Source organism: Micromesistius poutassou, assembly GCF_964030765.1.
Source record: "Micromesistius poutassou genome assembly, chromosome: 6".
NCBI classification, from domain to species: Eukaryota; Metazoa; Chordata; class Actinopteri; order Gadiformes; family Gadidae; genus Micromesistius; species Micromesistius poutassou.
In genome coordinates, this window is record NC_140276.1 from 6,597,016 (window position 1) to 6,612,228 (window position 15,213).

Sequence of the window (15,213 nt, forward strand, 5' to 3'; positions counted from 1 at the left end):
ACTACAACTACGTGGTGCGCTACTCCACGCCGCCCGTGTAGCCCCTCCTCGCGCCTGGCACACACACATAGGCCCCTTTCACACAGGAATACCGTAACACGGCCGGATTCAGTTAGGCCCGCTAATGGTGGTGGATTGCTACCATTCACACAGCACTGGTCTCACTGGACTCCCGACTGCCAACTCCTCCTCCTCCTCCTACTCCTCCTCCTACTCCTCCTCTTCCTACTCCTCCTCCTGTTCCTACTACTTCTCCTCTTCCTTCTCCTCCTCCTCCTCCTCCTCCTCCTCCTACTCCTCTTCCTCCTCCTCCTACTCCTCTTACTCCTCCTCTCCCTCCTCCTCCTCCTCCTCTTCCTCCTGACCCCGGTTTCAGCAAACAAAAACCACCTTCCCCCAGACGGCCGCACCGGCCCACTGGGTCTGCACGAACGTTTGGTTTCCGGGCGTCCTTTTGAACCAGTGCTGTCCAGGACCAGTCCACTGTGTTTCGTCTCTGTCCAGCGATGAGACGGCGATGAGACCGCATGCTAACAGCCCCCCCCATCCCTCATAGTATCACCCAGAAGAACAGCTGACAGCCTCAGGTATTTACTGTATTCTACTGTGAACATGGGCAAAGCACAACCGCCACCATCGCCAGGACAACACATCCAGAAGGACAAGGTCACGATGACACCTGATGTCAGAGTGAGAGGGGACGTCCAGAGGGGGAATGCTTTGTCCGATTTCAACGGTTATGGAGAAGAAGACTGGATGGTGTTGTGTTTGTCTCTTTTATTATTTTATTATTTGGATATTATTGAATTGAAGTACCACCCTTACGAGTATGTTACACGCTCCGATGTAGCCACCAAACCACTGTGTTTGAGAGTAGTTATGTTTCTGTGTTTAGAACATTTTTTTTATTTTTTACCTGGCTGTTTATAGTATGATATAGGTCCACCATGAAGAAATTTAGTTTTTTAGCCTTTTGTATACAGAGTGAGTGAGTTGGATGTATCCCCCGGGGACATGAGGATTATTTTATGTATCGATGTCATGATAGCTATGATAACTCAGGTCGGAGAGATGAAGGAAAATGTGACGTGTTCGATGGGCTTGTTCCACACAGACCAAGGGCCGTGTGGTTTATTAAGGGAACAGGGTGAAGGGTGAAGGTGGATTGCTTCCGGATTGAGTCATTCTACGTGGAAGCGCGTTGTGATAAGTTTATTTGGTTGTACTTCCTTATTCTGAATCAAAGATGCAAACAAGAGTTCCAAGAAACAAGAGACAAGAGAAAAGGCAGCAGGAAAGACAGACATCAGGATAAGCTCTGACTGAATCCGTGGCAAGATCTGTGTTGGCAAAAGCCAGGGTAAAATAAACTTTACTTATGTATTTAGATGATACACATCGTCACTTATTAGGCCGCTTTTAGATTTTACACTGAAATATAAACCAAAGGATTTACTAATTTCGCTCTCCTTTCATATTAACGACATATAATATTCCAGCAATTCATTCCAGATGTAAATGCTGTTTGTCCTGCTGTATCCTATCATGGCATAGTAAAGCTAAGGGAATCTGCTCTGGCAGAACAAATGTATAAGGAAAATACTGATATTCGTATTGTTTTGTGCTAATTGTGAATAAAGCTTGCAGGGCAGGCTAAGGAAACAGCATCTGTTAGCACAAGGCGGCGCCAATGTATACATGATTAACAGAAGTTGTATTTCAGTTTGTATGACCATTTGATCTTTTTTTCTTTTAGGCATTTTATTCAAACATTTTATTCACGAAAAAGTCATATACTGTAATGGACCATTCTTTATTTCACTTAACCAGGTGGTAGTGCATCTATTGTTGTCAGACGCAGAAAGCTTGTTAAGAAGAATGGCCGCTAGATGATCACCTAGTGTGTCTGCAAACTAAATAGTGGGGGATTTTGAATCCGGTCTCTAAATGTTGCCAACTCGTGTATTGTGGACCAACGGTTGTTTTTGTTGTGTTTTTGGAGAGGAAATGATTATGCACTGATATTTTCTTTTATTTTTTATATTTTTTATCTAAATGTCTATTATTAATCTACGGCGTTGGGAGCTGCACTCAGATTACATCAAGAGAGTAATTGAGTGATTGACTCACGTAACCCATATTGTTCAAATAAGTAGTTAATTTCAGTATTATTATATTATTATTTTTATCTTTTATCCCGATGCGGTTTTGTTTGAAAAATATATAATAGCTTCTTGTGTGTCTGTCTCTTAACCATTGTGGAAATGTACTTCTAAATAATTTCACTTTTTGATATTACTAGCCAAACATCAATTTGAATATTAAGAGTGTTTTTATTTGCATTTATCATAAATATGCATTACCAAAAATTGGAACACTAGTCCAAGCCAAGTCAAATCAAATGTTAATTTAACATGAGTAGCCCGACATGTATATGGCTCTACTTTTGTTTGTCATAACATTGTAGCATCACGAGAAAATAAATTAAGGTAATGTTCCCCCATCACTGTTATATATAAGCATAAGTAAATAATTGAATAAATATATATATATATTTATACGGTACACTGTGTCTGTGGTTCTTGTTGTTAATAGCTTATATTTAAATATGTTTGTGTACTAGTGTGTAGTGACAAGGGGGCTCGACCAAAAGAGTAAGGTACTGGGTTCGATCCCCAATGTCCATAGCCGGGGTAGGCATCCTTGAGTAAGATACCTAAACCCCTACCTGCTCCTTAGGGAGCTGAATCTGGATTCACTTCGGATGTCACTTTGGATGAAAGCGCCTGCTGAATGACCTAAAAGTCAATTGCAAAAAAATGCCTAAAGTGATGGACAACAGAAATCCTTAATTAACTTCTAATTATGTTATTCATTGCACTTTCAATTTCCTTCTATTCCATGGAGAGACAATTTAGTTGTTGGAATCTATTTTCCCTCTTGGCTACGTCCAAGCGGGTAACCAGTTACCATAAACCCATTGCCAAATCCAGTGACCAATTACCATGCACTCATTACTACATTCAGTCAGCTGAATGAAGCTATGGCTATTTATACTTTGAGGAAGTACAAGTTACACACAACAGCAAAGGGGCGGGTAACCAGACCACACCCCCACAGAGTTTATTTGCTGAATCTCCAAAGTTTATAAATATACTTTTTGATGTTTTCTTGACAAGATATTCGGTAGGTGTGTAGTGGATACATCTCTCTGTGATATTTTTCGATTTTACACATTTATAGATACTGTTAACACTTTTTTATGTCTATGTTTTATGTTTATTATCACAAAGAAGTTAGTGTGTTTCAGTGACTCCCATGCAAGACCACTGGTCCTCCAAGGGCCTGAGGGCTATGGCTCTAGACCCACCCCCTGGACACTATATTATACTATACTACTCATTACATTACATAACAGTACAACAGTGGTCGCTGGAGCTGCATTTGTCCCTGTTATAGCAATTACAAAATATGCGTAATCATATTACCATATCCCCCCCCCCACCTTCCAAATTAATTTATACGTGTTTTTCATGTTGCATACGCCAAATGTGTTAAATGTCTGATGTCAAATGAATTTATACGTGTTTTTCATGTTGCATATGTCAAATGTGTTAAAAGTCTGATGTCATGTGTGTAAATGTCTAGGTGTTTTGGATTATGTATCTTGTGTGCCACAGATGTGGCATGTTTGTCTGTCAGAAAAGCCTGGCGAAAAATGTATGAACATATGAATGACTGTGAAAAATAATTTCCCCAAGGGGACATCTAATAAACTAACTAACTAACTAACTTAACATCAATCTTTTAGCAAAGATAGAAACTTTTGAATTGGTATTCCCCCGTCTAAAAAGACATACAGTGTGAAACCATGTAGAACTGATGTCGTTTCCCATCAGGCTGCATTCCATTCTTCTGTCACAGCGTCACTAACTATGGACTGGAATGTGGAGCCAGAGCCATGTTGCTTCATCATTAGTTTGCGATCTCCTCCACTTGACCGGCACCCCTACCCCTGCCACCTACCCACCTCCACACTTCCAACACACATTTCCGCCAGCCCCCCCCAGCCCCCCCAGCCCCCCGGCCCCACAGCCCCGCACTCCCCCCCCCACCAACACCAGCTCCTTAGATTCCGAGGGACACACACTTCCTGGGTAGTAGTGAGGACAAGGTGTCGGCGGGTTGGGGGTGGTGTGTGTGTGTGTGTGTTGTGTGTGTGTGTGTGTGTGTGTGTGTGGGGGGGGGGTGGGGGTGGGGGGATAGGAAGGAACTGCTAATCTTCCCGGTGGCGACCAAAGGACGCCATCCTGGTTTCCTATAAAGGTGGAGGTGGTGTGTGTGTGTGTGTGTGTGTGTGTGCGTGCGTGCATGCGTGCGTGTGTGTGTGCGTGGGTGTGTGGGTGGGTGTGTGGGTGTGTGTGTCGTGATAGACACGTAGTGCCCCCTGTTACTGGCACAGGGTGTGCACAGAGGGAGCACATTTACTCATGCATACACACACACACACACACACACACACACACACACACACACACACACACACACACTAACACGTTGCCAGATTGGGACCGATTTTCCACCCAATCTGGCAACACTGTTGTTGCCAGCGTTGCCAGATTGGACGGGAGATCTAGCCCAATCTGGCAACGCTGCCCTGGGAGGACTTTCTGACTGTCACTCATCCCTCATGGGGTTTACGGTTCACAGTAAAGGGACGACAGTGTTGATTAAAACATCACCACTTCCCTTCCACTCCCAGGCTCCCAATAGTCTATTTACAGAGGAGAGAACAACAACGTCAGAAGGGTATGTGAGGGGACGGAGGGAGTGTGTGTGTCTGCGTACGTGTGTGTGTGTGTGTGTGTGTGTGTGTGTGCGTGTGTGTGTGTGTGTGTGTGAGTGTGTGAGAGAAAGACATAGCAGTAGTTGGTCACCTCTACACCTGGTACTTTTCCTCTCGGCTGGCAGCGCTGCTTTCCTGAGACTAAAGGAGTCATATGCCACTGGGCCTTTAGTTCCTTTAGATCCATTCAGTGGTTCACTGGAAATCTCTCAAAACAATGAACACAAAAACAATATGATCTATTTATATTTTAGGCCTTCAGATACTCGAAATGAAATATCATGGATCACAATTTTGCGTTATATTAAATCAATATTGTATCGGTAATTATTATACCCTTTTCACAGTGGCATCGTGGTAGGTCATAACATGTATTATGGATCTGACCTTTTTAAATACCAAGGCACTATAGACTAAACAAGTGAAGATAGCCCACATGAAAGTAGTGGACCCATAATTTGTGTGTATGAACGACCATTGAGACCAACGGTCCATTGAGAGAAACATTTGGACTATGTACTGGCAGTTGGTAAAAATCTGAAAAGATAGATATTACAATGGATTTAGTGAATATCTTGCTTACAAACTTATTTAAACATTTGTCTGATTGTATCTCGAAATATTGCCATTTCATGGCAATAAACACAAGATTCTTGGGTATTTCATGGTTTGCGAATGAATTGAAGTGTGAGTTTGAATCTATCAGCAGAGGGACTGAAAGCAGGATGTGAGTAAAGATGGTATGCATAACATTCTCGGAAATGGCATTGTTGTAATGCATGCTACACACACTTCGTTTTAGAGAGTAATTTGGAGTAAGTTGGATTCTTCCAGTTATATAAATGAATAATGCTGAAAAATATATATTTGCATATATACTCTTTTTGTGTACAACCTACAGATATATTTCATGAACATTTGTGGTAGTTTTGTTGGTATTGTTATAATTATTATTGTGTTTTAAGTTCTGCGCCCCCCTTCAACGTTTCTATTGACTTGTTGACTTGGTTTCATGGAGTTGAACCCCCACCTCCCAACACCTTGATCACTTCCTTACCCGCGGTCCCACCCCCCCCTAAAAAATAGCAAACAAGTGCCCTCTTTCACCAAACAGTCCATTAATCATTAAAGCAAGGGTCACAAACACCCTAAGGTCCCTTACCTAAAACACCCCTTGCATGTCTCTCCATATAGCCTATGGGAACGCAGGACATCTTGAAATCCAATCCTGAGCTAATTTAAACCTAATATAGTACAATGAGATCTGAAAAATGTTGGGATCCACACAATGCCATTCCCAGCCGTCTGCCAGTAGGTGACTGGTGTCTCAGTGTGGTCACCTAAATGTGGAACAATGTGCCGGATACTCTCCCCTACGGACCAGTAAACTTCTCCCCTACCGTACTTGACGAAGAGGCATCAACAACAATGCAGCAACAACCTACGCTAAGCTACCTCCCCTTTAGATATGTATTTTGGTCCTCCTCCTAGGGGGCACACAGGTTATCAGAAGAAAGCCCAAGCTGTTGAACCTCGTATCAATCAGACCAGGGTAGACGCACGCAGAGGTTGCCTTTGAACAGCGTAGAAGGGGTGAACTTTGTGAATGTGTGAATGTGTGAATGTGTGAATGTGTGAATGTGTGTATTTAGAATGTGGGAACACTTTAAATTAATTTTAAAAAAGCATTAAAAAAAGCACTTTGTTGAGAATAGCAGTGCTGAATATAAACAAAAGAGTTAGGAAGATGGTAAAAATATTCCTTTGACGTTAAGTAAATAATCCCAAAACATGTTTTGGTACTTAATTCACAAATGATTGTGTTTGGATCTCGACCCCAGGAGGACGCTGGAATGGGTGATGGGAATTTCGTCTCTTCTCAGGAAGCCGGATCATTTGGATCAGTTCACCAACAAGAGCAGGCTCTTTCGGCTCCCAAATGGCTCTGCATATTACCACTTATACCTTTTATAATTCAGCCAAATGTAGCCCGTTTTGACTTATGATTTGTATGTGTAGGCCTATATATCACTTAAATTATTCAATACATCCTATTAGTATGTTCAAAAGTAAAAATGACATTTTCTAATATCAATAAATTGCTGTAGCTGATTGTTTTCATTGCATATGAGCGCAACGCGCATCCCCGCCCCTCACTGCTTGCTTAACGGTATGATCCTTGTCCATCCACACTTTATTGGTTGCATGCATGCACGTGTCATTCAGTCATTCACTGCACACTGCATATATATATATATATATATATATTATTATTATTTTTTTTTAATAAACGGCTCGCGGTCGGGAGCCGACTCCCATCGTTCACTTAAAAGAGCCGGCTCTTTGAACCGGCTCGTTCGCGACCGACCCATCACTCGCTGGAATGGGTGTAAGCTGAGTGAGATGAATGAGTCCAGGCCAGATCACACGAGGACAGAGGGCTGTGATCGGCCACTGCACACATTGTGGCAGCCAGTGACAGGAAATCTCTGATGCCCCACATTTGGATGATTCATCCACAGGATTATGGTCGTCACTGGGCACATGAGGACCACAGGCATCGTTAAGATACTGAACAATTGTCTTTTTGTATGTGTGTGTGTGGTTTTCTCCATGAGTGTGTTTGTCTGTGTGTGTGTGTGTGTGTGTGTGTGTGTGTGTGTGTGTGTGTGTGTGTGTTTGTTTGTGTTCCTCCATTAGTGTGTGTGTGTGTGTGTGTGTGTGGGGGGGGGGGGGGGGGGGGGGTGAGTGTGTGCGTGCGTGTTGCAACCAAATACCTAGAGCATCACACATTTTGGGTTTCTAATAAGAATAAGCTCTGTCAGCGTGTATTTCCACGAGACAATAAACCCATCTTCAGATTACTCATGGAAATGTGCTCCCTGCATTTTTCCCATGCCCTCCTGATGGAGGAGCTTGGCATTCTAGACCAACACGTCCCCTGGTTCACAATAGAGGACCACAAGGGTGCTGGTCTCCGTGGCAGTCTCTTCCTAATGAACCAGTGACTGCAGCGCAGACTCACTGGGGGGCATGCTGGTGGCTTTCCATCCGTTGGTCAGACTTTTCAGGAACTCTGACATGACTACGGATGCTGTCTCTTCGGTGTCATTGGATAATGATGGAGATTCACACAGTGAAATGTACATTTCAATCAATCATTCAACCTTCTATTCCGTTCCCTCACACAGTGCTCAACCCCACTACATTTTTGTTTGATTTTGATGATTGGACCTAGTCACTGTTGAAGTACAAAATACAAATCAGATAATATAACCACAATCACTATTAGAGTCAAGTCACAGAAGCTTATATATTTGCACAAAATGCATTTCAGCCACTGGTTTGTTGTATTAAAGAATGCAATCATTGGTAAAGGAACATTTCCAGGTCTAAGTCAATGCCTTGCTTTGTGAAGGGTCTTGTGAAGGGCAAGTGAGGGCAAATCTAAAAGTGTGGACGTTCAATAGTTGCAGGGTTTGCATACAGGGGTATAAAATGTGTTATGAATTCACAGCCTTATGTTACACAGTATAAATAGTAACAGGACACCTTGATTTACTTCTACCATGCAGTGTCGACAAAGTTATGCAATCAAAATTCTTGGTCTGAATAAAGATGAAACTGCTCTCCACAGTATATGGTGAGTAAGCTTGATGAGACAACCACATTTAGAATGCTTATTTGGTTAAATTTTCGTTGTTGCATTTGTCATGCATAAATATGTAGTCATTCACCAACATCAACATATTTTAATTTATTCTTATAAATGCAGCTATTTCGCAAATACAGCTATTTACGCTCAATATGATTTATCAATCTTATCTATCTATCTATCTATTTGTGTATCTATGTTCTATCTTTCTATCTATCTATATATATATAAATCTACAGTATGTAGTTATCTCTGTCTATATAAATCGGATCTGTTTATTAATATATCTGTCTGTCTGTCTGTCTCTCTCTCTCTCTCTCTCTCTCTCTCTCTCTCTCTCTCTCTCTCTCTCTCTCTCTCTCTCTCTCTCTCCATCTCTTGCATTCACTGCATGCATCCACAGACGAAAAAACTAAAACAAAGATTACCCTCGAGCATCATCTAGTGGCTAGGTAGAATACTGACCAGTATAAAGGATAACAGGGATGCAATATGTCTCTTCTTTTACTCAATAATGTCATAATAATAATATAAAATGCAATGATTACAGTTTTTCTTAATTTCTTTGTTTTTATTTTATTTTCTAAATTTTGACCAGTGTAAACATTCAGTAAAAGGGTACATTTGTCAGCTGATTTGGTACAGCACAAAACCATAGCCCTTGCCCCTTTCCGAAGTCATAACTCAGCCAAAACCTTTCAAACTCCTCTAAATGAAAAGTGAATTGGTCATTGTGCAAACAATGGTGGTCAAATATTTCGATGTTGTGCATGGCAGTGGACCGTGGAAATGTTCCTTACATCCACATTTCAGTCTTGTCCTATTTTTTCCATGAACGCTGAATGTTTACTGTACCAGAATGTTATTTTTGCCTCGCTAAATGAATGCTATTGTCCATGTTAATTGTTACGGTATTTATATTGACGTAAAGTAACTTTTTTACACCACAGAAACGTTACTGTCCTTCTGTACCAGTGAGTGAGTCACAGGACGTCCGAACTTCCGTGTCCCATCAACTCTCACTCGGTAAATCTGTGACGCGTTCTCTTCAGCGCACTAAAGAAATGTAATGCTTCAGACTGTGATTTGTGCAAAACCAACGGCATACAGATACAAAGAGGACGACGCAAGCGGCCCATAGAGGTGCAATATTTATGATTTTTTTTCCCCATTAATTTTAATCTGATAAGAATTATATTTTTTGGAATATGGCAATCCTTCGATGGAATTCAATCTCTTGATTACGACTAGGAGGTCGCAACGTTCTAGTTGTCGCTTAATTGTGTCTAGAGTCAATTTAGTGTCCCACGAATGAATGAACCATCGCAAACTCAAAGGAACTGCTGGTAGTTTCTTGGTCGATACTGCCGTCTGTGGGAATCTTGATGTATCACCAGACAGCGACAGCGACAGAGCAATGGTTACAATAACTGACGGTGACGCGCGTAGTTCCGCACCTGACCACAAGAGGGCGCTGGTAGCCATAAATCTAACATCGGTGCGTAAAAAGACACCGAGACGTCCAGCAGCTTTTACCACGTCAACAGAGAAATGTAACGAAATCAGAATACACAGAATGAAAACCAGTCCTTGGATAACAAGATAACACATTGGTTAACGAGAGACAGTAGAACAAAGCTTTAGCATGAAGAGACTTGAATATCGCTTCGGTCATAATAACATAATTATGCAGAGGGGACAATACAACCATCCAAAGCCCAGGTCAAGAGAATTGTTTTAGATTGTAGTTTATTTAATAATTACTTAAGGATCTCAGCCAGTGAACACGCGGCTAGTTGTAACATTGTTAAAAAGTGACGGTGGACTAAAGGCACGCTTCTAATTGTAGTCTAATTATTTAGGCCTATGAAACCATTATGTGCCTATACAATTAGCCTACCACATTCTATTCCGATTGTATAACTTCATTATAGGCTTGGTTTACAGAGCAAAAAATAACCTTAATTAGAATTGCTTGTTTAGCCTAGCCCTAAACCACAATGGATCTAAAGAGTTCACAAACATACATTTCCCCGAACAAGTATCCTGCATCGACAGACATAGATTGAGATGATTTAGTCCTAAATGTCCTTTCCTTTTCTCCTGTGCCATAACGCCTGTGAAATCAGGGCGTTTCGCCTTGGCTGAGAGATCGCTTCCTTCTGACCGGAATTAGCTGTGAAGTGTGATCTTTAGGTGTTACCATGGAATGACTAACCCAAAGTAGGCCTCGTCTTGCCCCACGAAGGGTCACACTTTACACCTCGTTTGTATGAAAAAACCTAACAAACCAGAGCACAACACTTTGCCGAATGTTTGGTGATTAATGGCACCTTCATTGGTTTTAACTCACAATCCACCAGGTTAATCTCCTATATAACTCCATGGCTATTAGGCCTACTGTTGCATATGTAAACCAGAGAGTCAATAATGCGTGAATAAATGGATGCATGAAATGCAACATAACATAACATAACACGAGATTCAAAATGGACCTGCTAGACAATTGCAGTTGGTAGGACCTGCTTTTTCGTGCTTGCAAAACTTCAAAAAGTCATAACGTCTTCATGCGCAAAGCGCTGCAGGGCGCCCAGAGCATATACCTACGACAACATCTACTGTATTGTAGGCTCGTTAAACCTGTGCGTGCCATAGGCCACAGTGTGAATGTATGCATGGAAACCGACCTTCTGATGTCTGGGGATAGGCCGAACGGGAGGTGATGACGCAGCGCAGGACAGGCGCGAGGGGACAGTTGGGCCCGGCATCATCTTCCCAGCCGTCATTTGGATGCAAATCTCCAAGAGTCTAGGAGCTTCCTGACGTGAGGAACCACATTAGTATGCTGCTTGCTCCTTGTCAACAGAGCCACACTATGGACGGCTAGCAGCGCAGGACCTGCAGGTCGCCAATCATCTTGGAAACTTATTGGACTGTACGAGCCTCGGGTTTTACGGATTGTTTTACGCTTACAGATTTATAGCTTCAGTGTGACAATGTCACCGTAAAACATCTGTATTTTCTCTGTGAACTTATTGCACATTTTGTGTTCCATGTGTATTTAGTCATCATGTATGTGGGATATATACTGGATAAGGAGAGCAACATGTATCACCAGGGTCCCGTGAGGAGATCCAGTATCAATCTCCCTCCGCAGAACTTTGTCACGACCCCGCAATACCCAGACTTTTCGGGATACCACCATGTGCCCAACATGGAGACGCACACCCAGTCTGCGGGGAACTGGGGACCCTCGTATGGCGCGCCGAGGGAGGACTGGGGCGCGTACAGCCTGGGACCACCTAACGCTGTTCCTGCGCCGTTGAACAACTTGTCCCCGGGACAGGTCTCTTACTGCTCGCCCGAGTACAGCCACATGCACGCCCCGAGCTCAACCGTGTTACAACCGCCACCAGAGAACATTAACGATGCGCAACTTTCACCCGAAAGGCGCAATTCGTACCAATGGATGAGTAAAACCGTGCAATCGTCTTCCACTGGTGAGTTTAAGGCAATCTTCAGTTTTGACTTGTTATGTTATGCTAGATGTGTGAGGTGTGGCCTTATGTCTCCCGAGTAAACATGCCAAATTCAGAAAGTTCTCAATATTAATGCTGTGTGTTTGAGTTTTGATGTTTCATAATTGCTGCGTAATTCGTTTACGCAGCAATAATACTGGCGTATTATGAAAAGCAATGGGGTTAACCCTAACCATAGGCCTATTCTTAGGCTATTTTGAATGAATATAAAATAGAATACGAAATAGAAACAGTTTCGTTAATAATATAATTAACGAAACTGTTATTAATAAGTTAATAACATTTCTGAATTCATTCTGCAGGCCCCATATGCTACTTTATTTTTTAATTTCGGCCTAGTAGTCTAAAACTTTTTTGGGCTGATAAAATGTCTCCAAGAATCGGCTTATAATAAAATAAACAAATCCGTGACATGTTAATTCATTATTATGTACCTCAAAACAGAACCCAGAAGTCATTATACAGGGGAAATTAAAACGAATTGTAACAAAATCGTCTACTGTATCCACCAGGCCTTACTGCAGGCCAAACATAAAAAGGTGTTCGCTTGTTATGCTGATGAGCTTCCACTTGTAAAGCACGTGTGAAGTCGGCTTCTCTGCACATTGCTGAGGGTTTGGCGGGTTATCCGTCATATCCAGGCGTGGACCCCCTTTTTCAACACCTCCTAGACTTTGATATGCACCGCTGTCTCTTCCTTTGCGAGAGTTATATTACCGGAAAGAGTCACGTGTTCCACAGCAAATGTCTCATCCATTGCTCTAAAGTCCCAGTAAATCGTTTAAACCCTCTCTGGAGTTATGGAAACGAATTATTAACTTGTTTTTTCATGTAATGTATTTATCAAAGTTGTAAGTGGCAGCTCAGTGGAGGAACTTCCACAATTTATTTTCTATTTGGACGTTTAGGTATATAGGCCTATGATTTATGCCTACATCCTCGTAATATATAAATTCATGTAGCCATGCGTTATGTTTGCATTAGTTAGGCTTGTATTTATTGAATTGAACGAAACACAAAACATTTAATCTGCATGCATAGATAATTTAAATAAATAAATAAATAAATAGGCCTAAAAGGAAATAAATATAAAGGAATAGTTACTTGTAATTGGCTGCATAAATCAGTCAAATAAATATGCCTTAATTTGTGAACACATTTCGTTATTTGCTGTGTGTTGTTATGAAGGGCCTGATAAATCAATATGGTCAAATGTATTCCAAAGTGAAGATATAAAAGATGAAAGTCTTGAGTGAACATGTTTAATCCGAAGTCAAATGTATTTCCTAAAATACAGTGGGCTGCAATAAATCCCACAACACCAGAGTAACATCTATAGGCCTTTTAAGAATGGTTTTGAGGATTATTTCTGAGAGATTTTTGAGCTGCATAACGAATAATGTGTCTCGTGTTGTGTGTTAAAATTGACATCAAAGCCAGAGCAGGAACCCAGTCTATCTGTGATCGATCCAAGTGAATCTTTGTCCCAGACACCGCTATAGAGATCAGGCAGATACATGGACTGGTCCGGGCTCGTCCCGCTGGCCTTCTGATAAAGGACTCTTTATTCTGTTGAATTATTTGTATTAAAGTCTAATCATTTTCTCTTTTGTATCTGTGTTGTTTCTTTCTATTTGAAGGTAAAACGCGAACCAAGGAAAAGTACCGGGTGGTGTACACCGACCACCAGCGGCTGGAGCTGGAGAAAGAGTTTCATTTCAACAGGTACATCACCATCCGGAGGAAGGCGGAGCTCGCCGCCAACCTGGGCTTGTCGGAACGACAGGTAACCCCTCCTCTCTTATTCTCCTTATTCCTGATTCGGTCCTTACTTCTGCACTGCACTTTAAAAGCAATAATATGATCTTTCTTATTGTGTGTGTATAGGGCCTTTGTGGGGAAATATTCTACTTCATGTTTTTGGTAAATAATATATTTTGTCGTTTCGTGTTTGCAGGTGAAAATCTGGTTTCAAAACCGCCGAGCCAAAGAAAGGAAGTTAATCAAGAAGAAGATGGGCCAGTCGTACGGCAGCGGGGGCTCGGTGCACAGCGACCCGGGCTCCGTCAGCCCCCTGACGGTCCCTGGTTCCCTCAGCCCCACTGAGATCCACGCCTCTCTTTATCCACCACAGGGTATGAACACCTTGCCACCCATCAGGAATATACAACAACAACAACAACAACAACAAATACAACAAATACAACAAATACAACAGCAACAGCAACAACAGCAAGTGACTGTTACTCTGTAGATTCGCTGTTGGACCACGTAATATTGTATAACTGAGCACTCCGATATGCTGAAAGGACACTTCCTTGAAACTTTGAGACCCAGGAGGATTATTTGGGGATGCTGAAGAGAGAAGATGATGTATAGAACGACACGCTGGAGGCTCTTGAAATATTGTTTTTTATAGAATAGATTTAATAATGGAGTAAATAATCATCGTGTTCAAATTTAGTTCTTAAAGAAATGTTTATGTTATTGATAACATGAATACCACTTTGTATGTTTAAAGCTTATTGTGTTTGTTTATAATAATGAAAATAAAAAATACCTCAGGGATGTTTGAGTTGAACTGAACCGACTGTATGGAGCCCCATGCATTTTGGAAAGACAATTGTGTGCCTGTCCAATAGTGTCTTCTATTTCATTGAAATCTTTTGTAAAAACAGGGGACAAAAATAACCTATAGTGTCATGGGGGGCCTATTTGTTTAATGGCAGCGTTTAAAGTGTAAATAAATTGTTTTGTTTTTTTAAAGTAAGTCTACATTTTGTTTGACGATTATTTATTTGTTTGATGAGTATTGTTTGAGACTTTCGCCTCAAACTTTTTCAACATGAATGGTGCTATTTCTGTCCACAAGCTCGTAGCCATAGGCCTAACATGTAGTGTAGCTGTAACGTCCATCCATACATTTGTGGCTTAATCTTGCAGGTCTGAATAGCGTATTTCACATTTCCTGCCCCTTCTTTTAACTGTGTATTGCAAGTGTCAAAAGGCTTATCCCGGATGACATAATAGCGTCTAAATAAAGGAAATACGTATTATTAAGTGTTAAGTCTTGGTTTGTAAATTTCTAATATTGTTTTGTATTATTCCAACATTGAAAGGACAATTTAATGCATAAATTGCATTAGGCCTATTGGCATCCGATGCAATTGACT

At 41.5% G+C, this 15,213-nt stretch overlaps 2 protein-coding genes across 4 annotated transcripts in view; both read left to right on the plus strand.

Moving 5' to 3' along the window:
* Positions 1 to 2,514, plus strand: part of kdrl (kinase insert domain receptor like) — a 47,723-nt gene extending 45,209 nt beyond the window's left edge. For all 3 annotated transcript variants that reach the window (XM_084469757.1, XM_084469759.1, XM_084469758.1), the window contains exon 30: positions 1 to 2,514. This exon is cut by the window's left edge and continues 149 nt beyond it. In XM_084469757.1, coding sequence (XP_084325883.1) covers positions 1 to 41 — 41 coding nt within the window. In that variant the 3' untranslated portion in view covers positions 42 to 2,514.
* A 9,057-nt stretch (positions 2,515 to 11,571) lies between these two features.
* On the plus strand, positions 11,572 to 14,294 carry cdx4 (caudal type homeobox 4; the record flags this gene model as incomplete). The annotated part of the gene is made up of 3 exons (XM_084469126.1): positions 11,572 to 12,001; positions 13,681 to 13,826; positions 13,998 to 14,294. 3 exons carry the CDS (start codon positions 11,572 to 11,574, stop codon positions 14,292 to 14,294), a joined length of 873 nt encoding a protein of 290 aa, XP_084325252.1.
* Between the last annotated feature and the right edge of the window lie 919 nt (positions 14,295 to 15,213).